Source organism: Rhipicephalus microplus, chromosome 5 (genome assembly GCF_043290135.1).
Source record: "Rhipicephalus microplus isolate Deutch F79 chromosome 5, USDA_Rmic, whole genome shotgun sequence".
In the NCBI taxonomy this organism is placed as follows: Eukaryota; Metazoa; Arthropoda; class Arachnida; order Ixodida; family Ixodidae; genus Rhipicephalus; species Rhipicephalus microplus.
This window is the reverse complement of record NC_134704.1, coordinates 144241784-144262849: the sequence shown is the minus strand read 5'-3', so window position 1 is coordinate 144262849 and position 21066 is coordinate 144241784. Positions and strand designations below refer to the sequence as shown.

General features: G+C 46.4%; 1 protein-coding gene across 1 annotated transcript in view; it reads left to right on the top strand.

Annotated features, from left to right (window-relative positions):
* Nucleotides 1–302: 302 nt before the first annotated feature.
* The window catches only part of LOC142817583 (lipase lipl-1-like), a 40125-nt gene continuing 19361 nt past the window's right edge, over nt 303–21066 (top strand). The window contains exons 1-6 of the mRNA XM_075894633.1: nt 303–479; nt 12949–13215; nt 13275–13320; nt 14480–14594; nt 16473–16623; nt 18133–18228. Of these exons, the coding sequence (XP_075750748.1) occupies nt 360–479; nt 12949–13215; nt 13275–13320; nt 14480–14594; nt 16473–16623; nt 18133–18228 (795 nt within the window). The 5' untranslated portion in view covers nt 303–359. The remainder of the gene's footprint in view (nt 480–12948; nt 13216–13274; nt 13321–14479; nt 14595–16472; nt 16624–18132; nt 18229–21066) is intronic.

Genomic DNA, 21066 nt, shown 5'->3' with positions numbered 1-21066 from the left:
GCACGTGGAATGAAAGGTTCTTCAAAAAGCAAAGAAAAAAACTGTCTTCGCGATTTTAATTCGCCGACTTCGAGAAAGGCGTCATGTGGTCCTGTGCCGTGAATACATCATGTTTTTTTTTGTTGTTGTTGAACGGATGTAACGTATGCATTGTAACAAAGAATATAGGCACGGTTTGTATTCGTCAGCGGTAAACAGGATAATGACAATAATATCGAACATCATTAAACTACCCTTATTTTAACAGCATGTGTGACCACATCACGAATGACTGCTGGTGATAATTTTTTATAGCCAAAAAAACACAAAAGCTCAGATATTAGCCCTCGAAACATCGTTGATTATCTTTCCGAGTTACCATGGTGGCCATCGCCAAGTTCCTGCCGCGTTTCGTAGTGACCAGCTTCGGTCTCGCCCTTAACCTGACTTCAAGGCTCGTTCCGGACAGGGCCAAAGTTGGCGGGGTTTGCACCGGAATTGTGAGTTCAACTTTTTTATTTTTTGAAACTCGTATTAGGCTTGCGATATCTTTCTCAGAAGAAACGTATATCAACCTAGTTCGAAGCAGACCAAACGTTCAGTTTTATGGCATGCGTGCCTTCTTACGAAATATCACCCGCGTATATTGCGGGTGATAACGAATATGGCTTGTTAGCTAAGAGCTCGTCTTAGGTTACGAAATATTCGTAAATGAAGACGCATTGCTAGAGTTGTGGTATTGTAAGGGAGTGGGATAACGTAATGTCCAACAGAATGAAAAAAAAATACGAAGTGCTTTCTCGTTTGAACTGGCCAGTGATATATCAAGCTGCTGAACGAAGGCCCTGAACCAAATCCACAGGGGAACGATGAAAAGTATTAAAAATTTACATTAACAGTTTTAGAGTGATAAGCTGTCCATTTGCTCCTACGACTGTGAAACGGTCCCGGCGTCTTGTCATATTAGTAATTGTTGTCAATACGATAACTATTATAAAGGTGGAAACTATGTGGCCACTCATGGATTCTTTCTTCTGTGATATATATATATATATATATATATATATATATATATATATATATATATATATATATATGAAAAAGAAGCGTACACGTAAGGGCTCGTATTTCCGTGTTTTGACACAATAATAATGATATATAACAGACATTAATGCGAAGAAATGTATAGGGGAAGTTATTAGAACAAATGTAATGTAAAATAAGCAGAAAGAAAAGTGGGCGAAGACAAAATAACTTGCCGTGAGCGGGAATCAAACCTACGACCTTCCAACAACGCGTTCGATGCTCTAATCACTGAGCTATCACGGATCATGGCGGCTATCCCCCAGCCACTTTATTGGGTTTATATGTAAATTTAAACGTTGGAGTGTCAGTCAGCGCCATCTGTAGCCATAGGGGCGAGAGTGTTGAACACCCTTTTATGAGCCTGTGTGGCGTGACGTAGCACATGAACTTATTACGTGCGGGCAGCTGACCAATAGTCCCTGGTATACAACTAACGGCACCAAGTATGCCAGTACGAGACCCCCGATAATGAATAAGGGAAAGAAGTGTATACCTAAGGGCTCGTATTTCTGGGCTTTGACACAATATTAATAAGGTCTAACAGACAATAATGTCAAGGAATGCATAGGGGAAGTTATTAGAACCAATGTAATGTAGAATAAGAAGAAAGGTGGGTGCAAAAATAACTTGCCATGAGCAAGATTAGAACCTACGACGTTCGGATAAAGCGTTCGATGCTCTAACCACTTAGCTATCACGGATTACGGCGGCTATCCCCCAGCCACTTTATCGGTTTATATGTAAATTTAGACGTGGGAGTGTCAGTAAACGCCATCTGTAGTTATAGCGGCGAGTGTGGAACACCCTTTTATGAGCCTGTGTGGCGTCGCGTAGCACGTGAACTTATAACGAGCGGGCAGCTGGCCAATAGTCCTTCGTTTATATATATATATATATATATATATATATATATATATATATATATATATATATATATATATATATATATATATATATATATATATATATATATATATATATATATATATATATATATATATATATATATATATGAAAGGGAAAGAAGTGTGCACTTAGGGCTAGTTTTTCCGTGATTTGACACAATATTATTGAGATTGTCATGTGTTGAGTGTCAGGACTCCGGCGAAGTGATGTCGACAAAGATGACAATGCTGTTGAGCCACTGAGACACAGACAAAAAAAAAGAAAAGAAGAAGATGAGAGACGAGGTAAATTCTCGTGGCACAAGCACTGGGGAGAAGAAAACGAGAAGGCGGAGGAGCACCGCGGGGGGGAAAGCAGTTCAGTGGAAAAAGCAGCAACGCGGAGAGGAGTTCCCAGGGCTCCTGCCGACGCCTGGTGGCTCTGAATTGTGAGAAAGAAGTCGATTGGCCGCCCCAGAGTCTACCCGAACGTGAGTCGCCACAGGCGCCCATATGACAACCATTCGCCACCCATGGTTTTTCTCCCAGCAGAGCATCGAATTTCCCTCAACGCTGTCCGGAACGCTCAGTGTGTCTCCAGCCAATCTGCACGTTGAAGTGTGGTCCTTGACTTTCTTGCTTCTTTTCTTATGAACTGTGGGTTGTTTTATAGCTAGTGACAATTACCTCATTATTGCATAGAACGCGAGTGGCTTCTCTAGTTTGGGTTTTGTTTTTCATGATTTCAATGTTTAAATGCGTGTGTACGTGTGTGTGTGTGCTTCCGAGAACGCCCGCTCCGTCCTTATTTCTCGAACCTGAGGTGGTGATCCTAATACACCGTGACATATATATATATATATATATATATATATATATATATATATATATATATAATTAGGATTAAAGAGCACATTTACGAAAATTTGATAATTGTTTACTCTACGTTTCGGCCGTGGCACGGCCTTCGTCAGTGTGCAATCCTGGCGAAGGCCGTGCCACGGCCGAAACGTAGAGTAAACAATTATCAAATTTTCGTAAGTGTGCTCCTTTATTCCTAATTATATTTGCACCGGACCCACAGAATTTGTTTTTGAATCATATATATATATATATATATATATATATATATATATATATATATATATATATATATATATATATATATATATATATATATATATATATATATATATATAAATAGATATATATAAATATAAATGAATATATATATATATATATATATATATATATATATATATATATATATATATATATATATATATATATATTGTTAAGCGGTTTATTGACGGACACTCAGCGATGATTCACGACAGCGACAGTCAATGCGGGGATCGACTCTCTGCACGAGCTGCTCTTCTTCTTAAGAAAAGCGCGACCCACTAGAAGTCGCTGAAGAGGTTGACCCACAAGGACTGGGAGTATAGTGAGCTGTTACATCTAATGACGAAGGAGATAGGGAAAGAGAAGAAAACTGTTTGCTGGAAAGGAAAAAGGAAGCCAAAAAGTTGGTGAAACAAGGAAATCCGGGAGGCGATCTAGAAGCGACGCGAAGCATCACGGGAGCATAGAAAGGCAAAAAAGGAGAAGCGGCCGCAGGACGAAGTCAAAAAAATATGGGAAATATATTTAGAGAAAAATCCCATGTACAGAAATTGGTAGAGGCAAAAATTAAAGGTGAAAGTGAACGCTGGATGACAGAGATACACGAAAAAAAGGAGGCCGCGCCTAGGATTTTTTGGAGCCACATAAAGGCGCTAGGTAGGAAGTCTGTCACAACGCAACAACATATTCTAGATGAAGGAGGAAATCAATTGGAAGGGTACGAAGCGCTAGGTTACATCCAAAAGGTAACAGCCGATTCGTTTCAAAAGAGCGTCCAGGGGATCTCCCCGGTGAGTAAAAGTGTGGCGGAGAAAGCAACAGAGGAAGAGCTAGTACTTGATAATTTCAACTGGAAAAAGGCCGAAGGAAAAATTCCAAAGCGCACTGCCGCGGGTTTAGATGGGATTCCCGTTAGCCTCATTAACGAACTAGGACATAACACTAAAGAAGCATTGTTAAAAGCAGTAGGAAAAAGCTTAAAGGACGGACAAATACCGGACAGTTGGCGACAAAGTAGAATGAACTTAATCTATAAAGGCAAGGAAGAAAAGGACAAGATTCGCTCGTATAGACCACTAACCATTACATCGGTACTATACAGGTTGGCGATGCAAGCAGTAAAAATGAAAATAGAAACATGGGCCGAACATAACGAAATTTTGGGAGAACTTCAGAACCGATTTCGAGTCGATAGGCGGTTAGACGATAACCTGTTTGTTCTCACTCAGTGTATAGAAATATCTAAAATAGAGAATAGGCCCTTGTACGTGGCTTTTCTAGACATCGCTGGGGCATACGACAACGTTAATCAGGAAATTTTGTGGGATATATTGAAAGGAATGGGCATGGGCGACGACTGTACACAGCTTTTGAGGGAGATATACCGAGCAAATACAGTTTGCATAGAGTGGGAAGGAATGCGTAGCAAAGAGAACGTTGAGGTTAGCAGGGGTCTGAGACAGGGATGTCCTTTGTCCCTGCTGTTATTCATGCTGTACATGGTGAGTATGGAAAAAGCGCTAGAAGGTAGCAACATTGGTTTTAATCTGTCACACAAACAGGGCGGCATGATGATTGAGCAGAAGCTTCCAGGTTTATTTTATGCGGACGATATCGTCTTATTTGCGGACAGTCGAGATGATATACAGCAGCTGGCGAATATATGCGGAAGGGAAGGTGAAGCTCTTGGACTAGGATTCAGTGTAACGAAGTGTGGATTGATGGTATTCAATGATCCCTGTGATCAGACGGTGTCCATACAAGGCCAAGAAATACCGAGGGTAAGTGAATACAAATACCTTGGAGTATGGGTAAATGAGAGTGATAGATACATGGAGGTACAGGAAAAAGCCTCGGCAGCAAAAGGAAAGAGGAATGCGGCAATAATGAAGCACAGAGCGTTGTGGGGATACAATAGGTATGAGGTGCTTCGAGGTCTGTGGAAGGGTGTAATGGTTCCAGGGCTTACTTTTGGGAACTCAGTGGTGTGCATGCGGGCAGAGGTGCAATCGGGAATGGATGTAAATCAAAGGACTGTGGGACGCCTCGCGTTGGGTGCTCACGGGAAGACGACAAACGAGGCTGTAAAGGGCGATATGGGGTGGGCAGGTTTTGAGGCGAGGGAAGCGCAGAGTAAAATAAGGTTCGAAGAAAGGCTAAGAAATATGAAGGAGAGTAGATGGGCAGAGAAGGTGTTCCGTTATTTGTATAGGAAGAGCGTGGACACACAGTGGAGAAAAAGAACTAGAAGACTCACTAGTAAATATACGGCTGGTATTGTGAGCCATATGTCAACAAAGAGCGTTAAGGGAAAGGTCAGGGAGGCGGAGAGGATTTACTGGATGGCAGCTATGGAGAAAAAACCGGCTTTGAGTAACTACCGAAAGGGCAAAAATTAAATAAGGAGGGAGGCATTTTACGATAATTCAAGGGGAAGCGCTTTACTGTTTGAAGCGAGATCGGGCTGCCTTAGAACGCGTAGTTATAAAGCAAGATTCAGTAAAGAAGAAGAACAATGCACATGCTGCGGGAAAGATAAGGAAACGGCGGAGCATGTTCTGATTGAATGTGGAGATATCCACCCAGGTGTACGTTTGGGCACGAGCCTACAGGAAGCCTTGGGTTTTAGGGACAACAATGGAAAGCTGAACACACCCGCGATTGAAATAAGTAAGAGACGGTTAGAGTATTGGTGGCAGAAAATTAGAGAGAAAGGACAAAAATAAATATTGGAAAAATAAAATATGGACAGTGTGCCGTAAATGGCAGAGAACTTAAGCTGAAAATTTACCTTTTTTTCCATTAAGATAGAATTTATCGAAGTAGAGGCATTAGGCCAACATAAAAAAAAGAAAAAAAGGTTTTTTTTTCTTTTTTTTTGTCGAGCCTGGTGGCATACTTGTCACCACCCCGTTATAAAGGGGACGCTCATAGCATCCATCCATCCATCCATCCACTGTTCAAAGGCTTTACCACAACTACCCTGGGTACAAAAAGGGAGCCGCCTGGCGACCAAACAGCTGGTTACAATGAGCGGGTCATGGTAGGCCTTGAGGCGCTCCACGTTAACAATGTCGCGTCCTCGACGACGCATGTCCGAAGATTGTTCGATGGGTTCAATCAAGTAGTTGACTGGGGAAGTGCATTTGACGACACGGTATGGGCCTTCGTATTTAGGCAATAGTTTTGAAGATAGGCCAGTTGCAGTAGTAGGGATCGAGAGCCAGACGAGCGCTCCAGGGAGGAATGTGGGTGCAGTAGTACTGGCGTCAGCGCGAATGCTTTTCTGCCGCTCTTGATCATGCGCAGTAAAGGTCTTTGCAAGCTCTCGACATTCTTCAGCAAGCTTGGCTGTAGCAGAAATAGGTGCCCACTCAGACGGATCTGGCCTGTACGGAAGTATCGTGTCGATGGTGTGTGACGGGTGCCTTCCATATAATAAAAAGCAAGGTGAAAAGCCAGTAGTGCTCTGAGGGGCGGTATTATATGCGTAGGTGACGAAGGGTAGAACGGAATCCCAATTTGTGTGATCGGCGGCGATGTATTTGGAGAGCATGTCACCCAGCGTACGGTCGAAGCGTTCTGTGAGGCCATTCGTCTGCGGGTGGTAAGCAGCAGTTTTGCGGTGAACAAGGTTGCACTCTTTGAGAATGGCTTGAACGACTTCAGACAGGAAGACACGGCCTCGGTCACTGAGCAGTTCCTGGGGTGGGCCGTGTCGCAGAATGAATCGTTGGAGCAGAAAGGAAGCCACATCGCTCGCTGTAGCCGCGGGAAGAGCGGCCGTTTCGGCGTATCGCGTGAGATGGTCCACAGCAACAATGGCCCAGCAGTTACCAGCCGACGTTAGTGGAAGTGGCCCATACACATCGATGCCAACACGCCCAAATGGCCTGGCAGGGCAAGGTAGAGGTTGCAGACCTACCGGCGACAGGTGCGTTGAAGTTATGCGGCGCTGACATTCTATGCAGGAGCGAACGAATTTCTGCACGTAGCGGTACATGCCGCGCCAAAAGTACCGTTGGCGAATGCGGTGGTAAGTCTTCGATACCCCGGAGTGCGCACACTGCGGATCAGAATGAAAGAATTCGCATATGTCAGAGCGCAGACTGCGAGGTATGACTAGTAGCCACTGGCGGCCGTCACCGTTGTAATTGCGTCGATGGAGGAGGTCGTCGCGAACGGCGAAATGGTGGGCTTGACGACGCAACGCGCGAGTGGATGGAGTGGATGGATCAGTCAGCAAGTCTATCAGTGAGGCAATCCATTGATCCTTGCGCTGTTCAGTAGCAATAGCATGAATGCTAATCGAAGAAATGGCAAGGTGAGACACTGAGTTGTTGGCATTGTCGTCAGGCAAGGGAGAGCGCGACAGGGCGTCGGCGTCAGCATGTTGCTTTCCGTTGCGGTACAGCACGCGGATGTCATAGTCTTGCAGGCGAAGTGCCCACCGGGCGAGACGACCTGAGGGATCTTTCAATGACGACAACCAGCATAGTGCGTGATGGTCGGTGACGACATCAAATGGGCGACCATACAAATAAGGTCGGAACTTTGCAAGGGCCCAGACGATTGCCAAACATTCTTTCTCGGTGACTGTGTAATTAGTCTCGGCTTTAGTAAGCGTACGGCTCGCGTACGCCACGACATATTCCGGGAACCCTGGTTTGCGCTGCGCAAGGACAGCGCCGAGGCCGACACCACTGGCATCCGTGTGTACCTCTGTAGGGGCCGTAGGGTCGTAGTGGCGGAGTATGGGAGGCGACGTCAACAAACGACGAAGTGTTCTGAAAGCGTCGTCGCACTGTGATGACCACGAATCGAGAGGCCCGTTACTTCCGAGAAGCTTCGTCAGCGGCGATATGATAGTCGCGAAGTTTCGAATGAAGCGCCGAAAGTAGGAACACAGTCCTACGAAACTGCGCAGCTCCTTCACGGATGTCGGCTTGGGGAACTCGGTCACGGCCCGAAGCTTGGTTGGATCAGGGAGAATTCCGTCCTTGGACACGACGTAGCCGAGTATTGTCAGCTGCCGAGCTGCAAATTGGCACTTCTTTAGGTTCAGTTGCAGACTGGCATTTCTCAGACGCGTTAAAACATGCCGAAGGCATTGAAGGTGCGTCGAGAAGTCAGGAGCGAAAACGACGACGTCATCGAGGTAGCACAGGCACGTGTGCCATTTCAGGTCACGCAGAACTGTATCCATCATGCGCTCAAAGGTGGCGGGCGCATTGCACAGCCCAAACGGCATAACGTTAAACTCGTACAAGCCGTCGGGGGTGACAAAAGCGGTCTTTGGTCGAGCGTCCTCAGCCATAGGTACTTGCCAGTACCCTGAGCGCAAATCGAGGGATGAAGAGAATTCTGCTCCTTGCAGGCTGTCAATCGCGTCATCTACCCGCAGTAGTGGATACACGTCCTTACGAGTGATCTTGTTGAGGCGTCGGTAGTCCACACAGAACCGCACAGAACCGTCCTTCTTCGTGACGAGAACGACAGGAGATGCCCAGGGGCTGCTAGAGGGGCGAATAACATCGCGGCGAAGCATGTCGTCGACTTGCTCGTTGATTACACGGCGTTCTGTGGGAGATACGCGATATGGACGTTGCCGCAGCGGTGGCTGTGCGCCTGTGTCGATGCGATGCGTAACGGTGGATGTGCGGCCGAGAGAAGGTTGAGCGACATCGAAAGAAGAGCGGAATTCTTCCAACAGGCCCAAAAGCTGGGAACGCTGGCCCTGCGTAAGGTCGTCGGGTATGCAGGGACCGAATATATCATCGGATGATGAAGCAGATGTCGAAACAGCACCAAGCGTACAGGAACTTGGGTAGTGCATGTCATCGGGTTGATCCATAACTTGCGCGTCTTCGATGGGTTCCCCGCTGCCGAGACATTCTCCTCGCACCAACGTAACGCTGTACGGAGATGAGTTCACAACAAAAATAGTGGTGCTGCCGTGAGTGAGTTGCACGGTCGCGAAAGGAACCAGCAAGCGTTTTCTTATGAAAACACGATGAGATGGCGAGAGGAGTGCAGCGGTGTCAGAAAGGCTTGCGCAGTAGAGCGACACCGCAACGGACGAGTTTGCAGGCACTTGAGTGTCGTCTCTGACGAGTAACTTGCTTGCAACGGATGGACTGTTGGCCGGCGTCAAAGAAGAGAATGGCGCGAGTTCTATTTCTGCTGGTGCGCAATGAATGACGGCGTCGTTGCGGGAGAGAAAATCCCATCCTAGGATGACGTCGTGAGAGCATGAAGAAATTATGATGAGTTCGACCGCATACATCACGTCCTGAATCATAAGGTGGGCTGTGCACATCGCTGTAGGGTGAATGCTTTGGGCGCTGGCTGTACGGAGGGAGAGCCCGCAAAGCGGCATGCTCACTTTGCGCAGTAATCGGCTAAATTTTTCGTCCATCACGGATACGGCGGCTCCAGTATCTACAAGGGCAGATGCACGAACACCACCCACAAGCACGTCTATCACGTTCGACGGGCTTTCCTGAGGGCTTCCGCAGTTCGACAGCGTCGCAGCCCTTGCCTCGTAGACTGCGACGACTAGTTTTCCTGGTCGCCCTCGAGTGGACGTGGCCGCATCGGTGACAGTGAGCGACGTCGTGGAGATGGTGAACGGCGGGTAGACGGAACGGGGCGGGACTACGATGACATAGGCGGCGGTTGGTCATAAGAGCGGCTTGACTGGCTGGGAAAGTTGGAGGCGACCTGCGGTTGCTGCAAACGATTGCAATATCGTGCCACATGACCGACGCAACCGCAAGCAAAGCAGATGGGGCGATTATCAGCAGTGCGCCATTGGTTTGCTGGTCGCATCCATGTCGCAGAACGCGATTGGCGAGCCGGCTGCTGATATGAGTGCATGGTAGGCGGCACTCGGGGCACGTGGGTGACGCCGGCGTATGTAGGCGAGACAGGTTCTCCAAAGGCCTGGGGCCTCGCGACGGTGTCTGTGTAATTTAGCGGAACAGTGACAGAAATCGGTGGGGGCGGCCTGGCTACAACTTGGGCGTAGCTGAGTGGCACAGATGCAGGAGGTGGCTGGTGGTATTCAGGGACGACCTCCGCGATTTCCTGCTGAATGGCTCGGTGGAGCGGAGGTAGAAGTGTACTTGATGGCTGTTGAGCTTGTTGTGGGGAAGCAAAAGCCAGTAGAGAGACCTGGCGGGCAACTTCCTCACGCACGAACGACTTGATTTCGGCGAGCAAGGTTGCGTGGTCTGGAACTGCTGACAAGGCCGAGAGATCAGCATCACGTGGTGGCGGGCGACGGGTCATGAAGCGCTGCCGTCGCAGCTCGTCGTAACTTTGGCATAACATGATGACTTCTGCCACAGTGCGGGGGTTCTTTGCCAGGAGCATGGTGAAGGCATCGTCGGTGATGCCTTTCAGAACATGCGTGATTTTGTCAGCCTCTGACATGTTCAGGTCGACTTTCTTGCACAAGTCAAGGATGTCCTCTATATAACTTGTGAAGGACTCACCGGTCTGCTGGGCTCGTTCACGTAAACGCTGTTCAGCTTGCAGCTTACGAACAGCAAGGCGGCCGAACACTTCGACGACAGCGGTTTTAAAAGCGGACCATGTCGGGAAATCAGATGCGTGGTTGTTGTAACACATGCCGGCCACACCCGCGAGATAGAAAAACAGGTTGCCGAGTTTACCTGCCTCGTCCCAATGGTTGGGGACGCTCACGCGTTCGTACATGGCCAGCCAGTCCTCGACGTCGGTGCCATCCGCTCCGGTGAATACAGGAGGGTCGCGGATGCGGGGGACACCGGGACATGGCGGCGACGTAGGAGGAAGCGTTTGCTGGGCGGCGTCTTGGTACATGGTTGGAGACACGGTACGGGATCGAAGCTCCAAGGGCATCGAATGCTGACCGAAGGTGTTTGAAGGGCACAGCACTCTCAGCACTCTCCACCAAATTGTTAAGCGGTTTATTGACGGACACTCAGCGATGATTCACGACAGCGACAGTCAATGCGGGGATCGACTCTCTGCACGAGCTGCTCTTCTTCTTAAGAAAAGGGCGACCCACTAGAAGGCGCTGAAGAGGATGACCCACTGTTCAAAGGCTTTACCACAATATATATATATATATATATATATATATATATATATATATATATATATATATATATATATATATATATAAGGGCAAGAAATGTATACTTAAGGCCTAGTTTTTACACGCTTTGAAACAATATTATTAATATATAACGGACAACAATGCCAAGGAAAGTATAGGGGAAGTGTTTAGACCAATTAAAATGTAAACTTGAAGAAAGAGTGGGTGAAAAGATAAATTGCAATGGGCAGGAACCAAACCTGCGACCTTCGGTGCTCTACCACTGAGCTACCATGGCGGCTATCCCCCCATAACTTTATTGGGTATATACGCCAATTTAAACATGGAAATTCAGTCAGCACCACCAGTAGCCATGGCGGCGAGACGGTGAGAACAAACGACCCCTCTCTCTGTAGCGCGTGGCGTGAGATGGCTCGGCCACGAAGCATATATTACGCAGCACACTACAAGTGAGTTATTTATGTAAACCATTTACCGTTGCTGGTACGCAGACCCCGAGGGAATTTCAGCGTGTTCCCAGCTGCATTGCCAGCCAGATAGTACTAAAAGCACGCTTTAGCGTTAGTGTATATGCTTCCGCAGGTAGTCTGACATGACATACAAAGACTCCATTCATGCGAATGGGGTGTCTTGTATGTCTTTTGCATTCTCCAGAGAGCATGCGTTGAAGTTGCAGAGCGCACGATAATTACTTCACTCGGTGCAAGCGGCTATGTTTGTGTAACGTGTGCGGGGCTACACGAAGTGACAACTGTGACAGCTGAGGTAGTTCGCGCTCGTCTTGTGTATACCTGGGCGTTCTTTTCATGCAATTCTTGTGCTTGAACGGCGCGCTTTCAAGTATCGAGTTGGGAAGATTGTTAACGCGTGCACTTCCTGTGTGCGTTCTTTTCGCGCTTCCTTTGAGCTGGAGCAGCATGCTGCGCAGCTGCTTGCAGTTCTTTGCGCAACCATTTAATTTCTTCCCATAGCATTTGTTGTTTGGTTCTTGAGGTGAAACGGCGACTTTTTTTTAGGGGTCCACTGCTCTCAAAATTTAGGGAAGGTCGGATTAGTAACCCTTGTTGGCACCGAACGCCCTTGATGTCGAAAGAAAATGACTCCTAACGTTTTTATCGATTGAAAAACTGCCACACCAATCTGTCTGTGGTACGAATCTACCAAGAAGGAAGGAAGACATGCTCGCGGCAATAATTCCATGAGATTAGGAGTGAGAAAAGCTCTGTAGTTGTGGAAAACTTCGTCCTGGCCCGAAGTTCTAAGCGGTGACGAATGGCCTTTCGGGAGCTGTGACGTCGCCAGCTGGCTTTAACCAAGAGCCAGGTAGCTGGCAGGTTGGGGGCAAAGTATTCAAAAACTCGAAAAACGCGAACAATTATTATGGGTAATCACTCTTGCTAAAAAAACTGATTCGCGATGTGTAAGAGACCACAAGTCCTCACGTCGCAGCTATACATCAACTCATTCGCGAGAAATGGTGGGCTATCCACCTGGTAAGACTTGCTGCCTTGCACATTGTGCAGTGTGCGCGGTGGCGCCACTTTTGTTTACCATTTTTGTACACGCTACGTATTTAACTTTCAGGCAAAATTGTGGTGCTCTTACTTCAATACAACCAACACGTTATGCTGCTTAAGGATTGTCATCTATGGAAAGAAATGATTTCCAGTTTTTTTTAATGAGTAAAGTTGACTCTCACATAGGTGAAACGACAAAAAAAAAGAAACTGATGTATATATGTATGTCTGCGCATCCTTGTATTGCTAGGAGTTCCTCATCAGCGACAAAGGTTACCCATTAGAGACCCACGAGGTGACTACAGAAGATGGCTACATTCTACAGATGCACCGAATACCTCACGGAAGAATGGGCTCCTGCGCTCACGTAAGCGCCACCAATGACCGCTGGTGTGGAGGACGTGGTTCTGTGTTCGTCATGACGGGTCTTCTGGCAGATTCGGCGTCCCTGGTGCTTGATTTGCCTGACCAATCACTAGGCAAGTTCGTACTAAGTTATTGCCATTTTTATTGGCTTGTTTAGAGAAGTTGCTCGCTGAATCGCCCTTAAATCGTGGTGCGTCACTTAATAAACAGCCTGAAAGCAAGAAGCTAAAGATAGTGTACTCATCAACCTTCCTGCGTAAAAAGTATTGGTATAAGGTAAGGTGTTCTCCCCTTTCGTTCTTCTAGAACCATAACACAAAAGAATTTTCCACATTACATGAGACCTTCGACGTAACCACGTTACTGTTCTTTAGCATTGAAATATTTGTTAGGTTGCTTAGAACGTTCTGCTACGCAAGCGGAGCCTGCTCTATATGAACTTACATCATCGCGAATACTTGAGGTGCATAGCAACAAACGTTACAGAGTCTTCAAGAATGCGGTGTATCATTGGGCTTCAAACTACTAATGCATTCATTCGCTGTATTCGTACGATTAGCATTAAAAGGTTGCTTCATAGGAATTCTGGTGTCGGCTTCGTTGGTTTTGAGCAAAATATCTTGTCCGTGATACAAAAGTTGAGCAAGTTGTGAAATAAATTTTATAATAATAATAAAACAACTTCAGTCCGACTGTGCATCGAACAAGATCGTGCGGGAGTGAAGAAGCTGTTTTACCGCAAAGCGGCGGAAACAGCGTCAAAAATAAGCATAAAATAAATAAACGTGATATGAAATTCCGGGCCAAGACAAATTTTTCGGCAACTAAGAGGCTTCTCTTTCTCAGAAATTCATACGGATGTCCTTTTGGCTTTGTGCTACAAACGGGTGGTTGTCTATTTTCCTTTTCCTTTTATATGAATGTCATGCAGTAAAAGCTGTCTCCTTAGGAAATATAACATCGCATGGCAGAAGCGCGACATTGTGCCAGGCGTCGAGTCATCTTAACATTGGTGCGCAGAAATGACTAGCAGAATCGCGAAAACAGCTGAAGCTACTGATGCGTGTACATGCAGAAACACGTGCTTAAGCGTGTCATCAATCGCACAAACTGAGAAGTTAGACTGCTGTAGTACAGCTCGTGTCTGATGTCTCACAGAGCTAAGTTTGGTCTGATTAGATAACAACAGCTTATCTGTATTTACAATTTCATTTTAAAAAAGTCTTGTGTACGCTTTCCTAGTCAGGAAGAATTCTGTTGGACACCAGCACTGCCTGACTGTTCATCTCTTCTTGTTTATACGTGCACATTAGCAATGTAAGCGTCAAGATTAGCTAACCATTTAGAAAACAGATGGTTGCTAAGGATGGCTTCTCAAACAGGGCACATTTAGTCTCAGTGTGACTGACCCGCAGGATTTGTTCTCGCCGACAAGGGCTACGATGTCTGGCTCGGAAACACAAGGGGAAACACGTTTGGTAGGAGGCATCGAACACTGAACGTGCGATCAAGGCAGTTCTGGAACTTCACGTAAGATATATTCTTGGAGCTCACATCTCGAACAACATGGTGGTCTATAGGGGTTGTGGTACTTAACTGCTGACTCACAGGTCGCGGAACAGAATCCCGGCAGCCGCATTTTCGATAGAGGCGACAATACTTGAGGCCCGTGTACTTTGATTTAGGTGCCCGTTGAGAACCCCAGGTGGTCGAGATTTTCGAATCTCTCTACCACGGCGTCTCCCATAACAATATAGTTGTTTTGTGACGTTAATCCACAACAATTATTATTATAAAGCTCACCTCTCAGTTAGAGAGGCTGCGTTTCCAGTTGAGGCAAAAGTGCTTCGGGCCCGTGTACTGTCAGCTGTAAATCTTTGTGAGACCTGGAGCGATGACCGAGTGGCGGAAAACTGCAATGCTGTGCTGCCTACTTTGCCAAGGCGTCGTGTCGTTGGTGTTGATGCTACCATACGTGGCCTCACTATGAGCAACGGCGCGTGTAGCGCGCTTAGACAGCGCGCTGCTCCTGGATGTAATCTCGAAAGCCGTGGCCGATAACTTCCACACCATGATTCACATCATGGTAGGCGGCGCAGCAATGCAGTTTACCGCCCCTCTGACATTCGCTGCACATTCCGCAAACTGTTGCGGTTGACAGTACTTACATTTGGGTGCACGTTAAAGAATACCAGGTGGCCAAAATTTACAGAAGCTTTTACTACAACATCGCTCGTGATCATATCCTGGTTTGGGCACATAACACTCCGACAAATATTACTGGTTCCGCGATTAAGGGTCGACCCAGCGTAACCGATGGAAAACGCGAGGCATGAAGGAACCGCACACGGGTGTGCCTCATGTAAAAGGGACAATGTAGTGTGCCTTCCGCAGTGTGTTGCCATCAAATTTTTGTGCTGACAGCATCATATATTGATCCCCATGAACGTTGTGATCAACTTTAATATGTATAAAACTCGCAGATTATCTAACGCTCCTCCTTGTTGGCGTTAAAAAAGAAGCCTCACTGTTTGGAAAACGCAAAAAGAACAGCCGAAACTCTATACAGGCTCCCACGAGAACCTTATTAAATGGCTTGGTTGTTCCTAGTTTTTTGGATATAAATGGGGAAGAAACGCAGATGCAGTAAATAAAACTTCAAGAAAACATTTGGCCATTTCTTTTGAAAGTTTGCGCTTTTCAGTGCGGGCAAATAGCACGCGTCTCTGAGGGCGTAAATAGAGTTCCATCAAGCATTAATGTGTTTCATAAACTTGACAATTGGCCTGCAGGGAAGATTTCTGTGACTTTGGCCGAGTTCGTCCTGGGTACAGAAAGCGGTGAACGGGATGTTGCGTTTTTTGCAGGCAGCAGTTCTTAGAGACAGATTTCAGGAGCTGCCGTATTACGGTTTCATTTTTCTTCCGCCACTTTCCTGCTTTTTTTCTTTTCATTTACGGTTTCTTACTCTTTATGTATTTTAGTGTAATAAAGAACGAATCTCGCCGTCTTTACGTCCATGCTGTTCTCTCTTGCGTAAATGTCCAAGCCTGAATCACAACAAAACCTTCACCATTGCGCTTTTTGAAATGCACGAACTATCCAGATTTGAACACCTTCCACCCCAGCCCCTCTTCGTGCAGGTTAATTGGGAATTCTATGGTTCTAACCACACTGACATCGCAATGATTTTTCTGAGAATCGCGCGTAACTGTGTGACTGCGACGCCGCCTCACTGTGTAGACATAACCTGACAACGCAGTGTTCTTCGCCATCTGCTGGGCATAGGAGGAATTATCCGCAGAATGCTGATACACAGTCTTCACCGTCCTACAGAAGGAATATGCAAATAAAGTGCTTCACATTGGAAGGACGGAGCAGTCAAAAGTCTTTACTTATGCGTTGCAGGTTCCACGAGCACGCACTCTACGATCTTCCCGCTCAGATCGACTACGTGCTCAGAAACACGGGGCAAAGGCGGCTCCTGTATATCGGATTCTCCCAAGGCACGCTAAGCTTTTTCACTTTGATGTCCGAGAGGCCGGAGTACAACGACAAGGTAGGCGACACACATGTGACAGCTGGGCTGATTGCAACCTATAGTCCTCTTGACGCTGATGTGTCTTTAAAGAGTTCAACTCAAATTTCAACCCACCCTGTAGATCCGCCGCCATACATTGCAGTGTATGATGCTAGCTAAGGTTACCAGATTTTCTTGAAGTATTTGAGCACTGAAATATCTACCGCCGCTGATTACCGTAGATGCAGTGCGAAGTTGGTGGTTCAAACATTGTAGTTCAAATACGCAAGTCTAATTTTATATCCTTCAGTATATACAGTTAAGTGCTACCTAAACAACATGAGCTGTTCATTTGCCATATATTTTACGATGAACCCATCCGCTAATAGAAAGATATTTATTTGGTGGTTAGGGTAATTTTAGGCGATGACACTGTTGCAATATTTCGACGTCCATATAGTTCAGGGCCCAGTCAACACAATCAAGGCAGTAAACACTAATAAACACTTCACGTATTTATTTTCGTAACACACACTTGTATGCTGAAGTACGGTAGCGTGTAGTGGGTCTCAAAATGTGCAAAATGTCAACAAAATAAAATGCACTGTGTTGCATATAAGAACAGAGGCAGGCTATAAATTCAGCGTGATAGCGAATAAGTTTGAAAAAGATGAAAACGAAACAATGTTGTCAATGGGTTAGAAAACAGGATTAGTGTACGTAAATATTGTACTCGGAGCATTGCGAGAAATGAAACTCACGTCTTAGCAGTGTAGCACGCTAAAAGTATAAACATTATGTATATTAAAGCTGCTTAGGAGTTTCGTACACATCATGCGTAATTCTGGCATGAAAGATGGGCCATGTCAACACATTCACCTCGGCCAGTCAAACACTTCCTAACTTATTTTGCACGGCACGTGTATCTAAATAAGGCCTGATAAATTGCGCACTGAAAGGGGGATATATATGAATTCGTTCTTGTTTGTTGATGTAAACGTTAATTAGAACATACAAACAAGAAAACCAAGTATATCGTATCTGATTTCTCGGTATACTTTAAGTGTGAAGAAAGTAAGGTGGTTCAATAGATAACTTACAACTGACAGGGACCGAACTTGCACTCTTTGTATAACGCGTCTGATGCTCTATTGACTTAGCTGAGATATAACGTGAGATAGGGTGAACCCCACGCCCTGCGCGGCCGGAGGGAATCCCGCATGCTGGAACCCAATAAAGTTTATTCTCTCTCTCTCTTAACGGCCCATGGGAATGTCAGTCAATGCTGCAAGTATTCATGAGACTGATGACCACGAGTGTGGAACACTCTTCTTTTTCAGCCTGCTGGCATCGCAAAGCACGTGATCTTAATACGAGCTGACAGCTGACTGATAATCTCTCGTATCCTACGTGCAGACATACAGAGCCCCTGAACAAGACTCTTCCTATGATACAACGAAAGAAAGAGATTACTTAAGAGAAATATTGAGAAACCATTTAAGAAATGACGATTGCTGATAGATTTCGGCTGTCTCTGGACTCACGCAGGTGCTGGCATTCGCTGGACTTGCACCCTTCAACAAGCTGGCTCACATCGAGGTGCCACCACTCGCAATACTTGGCCCGTATGCCGAGTCGGCACTGGTAAGCATAATCGTTGAAGGTCCTTTCTAGCAGCATTCTGTGATGAGGGAGGGAAGGCAGGGGAGTGGTGATGCTCAATTGTCTTTGCACAGGGTGTGCACGAATTGCGAAGGCAGGAAAGACTATGGCACCACGCTTCTCGCTTTGGTCACGAGATTTGCATTCTATATTAACACGTCAGCGCTGAACTATGTAGCCTGAATGTTGCCTTATATTGGCTAGCGATGGATAGTTTTCACAAAAGATGGTTAAGCCAGCTGAATTGCGAAAATTGGCTAATGTTAGCTGGTCTGTTCCATCACAATTCTCTAGGCACCAATGCCAGGCACCTCCCAAAACACATGATACGAGACGAAAGGGTTAGAAAACAGGAATAGTGTACGTAAATATTGTATTTGGAGCACTGCGAGAAATAAAACCCACGTCTTAGCAGTGTGGGTAAGGTATTCAAAGGCGTGAATGTCACCTGTCTGAGCATGATCGCAGTCGATGTGCATGTGATCTTCACTGCAGATGCACCAGATGGATGATTTTTACGGTTCATCAACGTACAGGAGAAATCTCCCACCTGCACTATCTTCGATGTCAAGATCCAATGCCTTACAGAGTAGCCAGTGAACGGTGATGCAGTGCGAGAAGTTTGTGTTTTCAATTAAGAAACTCGCAAGCAGACGCTGCCTGTGTCGTCGTTGCGAGGGTAGAAATGGGTGCGTAGAAAACGATCGGGAGGGGACGCGCATGCGCAATAGGCCTGTAGATACGGCCGGGAGGGATAGCTAGAGGAGAAAGAGGGCCACGAGCGTCGGTTAGCAGGAGCTGCCTGCGCCGGCGTAGCGATGCGAGAGGGGAAGAAGGGGACGCGCATGCGCACTAAGGGTGATCATGCCGCACACCAGAGCCAGTTCGATCATAAGAAGCTTCGCATCTAAAAAAATATCACGCATATATAAGGTGGGACATCGGTACGCAAGTGTTAGGCAGTGGGGAGTTTTAGAATACCGTTTGCAAGCGCTGCGGGCATTGCGGGCGAAGCGGGCGCCATAAAAGTTTTACAATAGCGTTTGCCCTGCTGCGAACCGCAACGCATGATCGCAGCGACACCGTAGCCTCGAAACAGCGCTTGCGGGCACATGCGGGCCGCCATCACCGCACGCAATTTCGGATTTTCTGCATGCGGTCCGCGAACGCGAACGCCGACTCACGTTACGATGCATGCGCACTGGCAGCGACCGCACCGCAAGGGCTCGCGGTGCGTTATTTTAAATCTTCCTAGTGTGTTTCCTTACTCGAATATACACAGAGACGCCATTCTAAAGAACTCAGCGTTTCTTACACTGCGTTGCCATGCGATGCTATGCACGAAAGGTCAGCAGAAGATTATCGTCGTTAAACGACATTCCCAGCAAAACACGCAGATGCGTGGCCATTTTTTTTCACACTTCTATCAATTTTTGTGGTCATTTGTTTCGATCGTACACCTGCAATGATCGTTGCCGCGAATATTCACGCATCAATTATCTCCGCCTTTTGTAATAAATATTCTAAACTTATATTGTGACAATGAAGCGTCATCTAGTCATTAATTTGATTACAATTGAGGCCTGTGAAGTGCGGACACCTACGATGTTCCTTGTCAAGTGCATATCCTGACGTTTTGTACCACCATGTAGAGTAGTGTAAAGGCCTTCTTGATGCGTAAGCATGCCTCATTCTGTCGTGAGTGATTATGCTATCACGTTCCTGCCCTCAGCCACCGCGCTGGGCAGCTATTCAATGCCTGTGCGCATAGGCGCTTGTTTTTCACAACGCCGGGCGCGAGGGGATGCTACCCAGGTGACGTGTCCACCGACCGGGTGGGAGGGAACCGTAGTAAAACTTTGCTGACCGTGCGCTAAATGCATCTTTACGACCCCTTTGCAGAGATCTCTGTTTACTCGTGAAGCAATGCACGGTGACAGGCACAAATGGAACGGATAGAACACCGCTGCACTCACAACTAATTCATTTAGCAGAGAAAACGTGGTAGATATACGAGATAATAGCATTCGACGTACGACAATGACGTTCAAGTTACAATTTTCGGTGATCTTTCGAAAATGATGCTTGACAATTGCTTCCACTGACCCATGCTTGGTTGATGCAATTATATTGCCACGTTCTTGTTCTCAAGTTTTGTTATCGCCCCAATACACTACGTAATTCTCAGCGCAAACCGCGCCTGCAGTCTTCGAGAAGCTTCAGGACTGTGGTAGATCATTTCGATAAGATTACGCCCACTCCATGAACTGTAGAGATTATTATGGAGCCTACGTACACGCTAGCGATAACGCTAGAACATTCGACGGCAAGTGTACAAATGCCGACGCGCTTCACCGCTTGTCAGTTGATCGACAGCTGACGATCCGTTCACGGCTATCAGTGAAGAACTGCTACTGTGATCCGACTTTCCGTTTACCGGGAACAAGTTCGCCCAAATAAACAGTTTAACCTTCATTCTACTGTCCGTTTCTTTGTCGACGTCACGACCCTGTGACAATATTTTCTTTTACTAATATAGAACGCCTCAGAAATTTCTTTCGTCGGCTGATCTCTGTTATTGAAAAGTATTTCCGTCTCAGGGAACAGCAGGGTGCAGCCACATTTTATCTAGGTCGTCTAATATGAGAGTAAGCACTAGTTGTTAGTGATCTCTAGTGCTCTGATATCCTTCTGTTCTCGCACCGGCCACTCTTACCGATGTTTATCTTTCTAAATTACATAAACACACACATGTGGAAGTGAGCAGGAACTTCCGTGTGTGCGGCTGTTCTCCTGATCTGAAAGCTGCGCGACTTATTG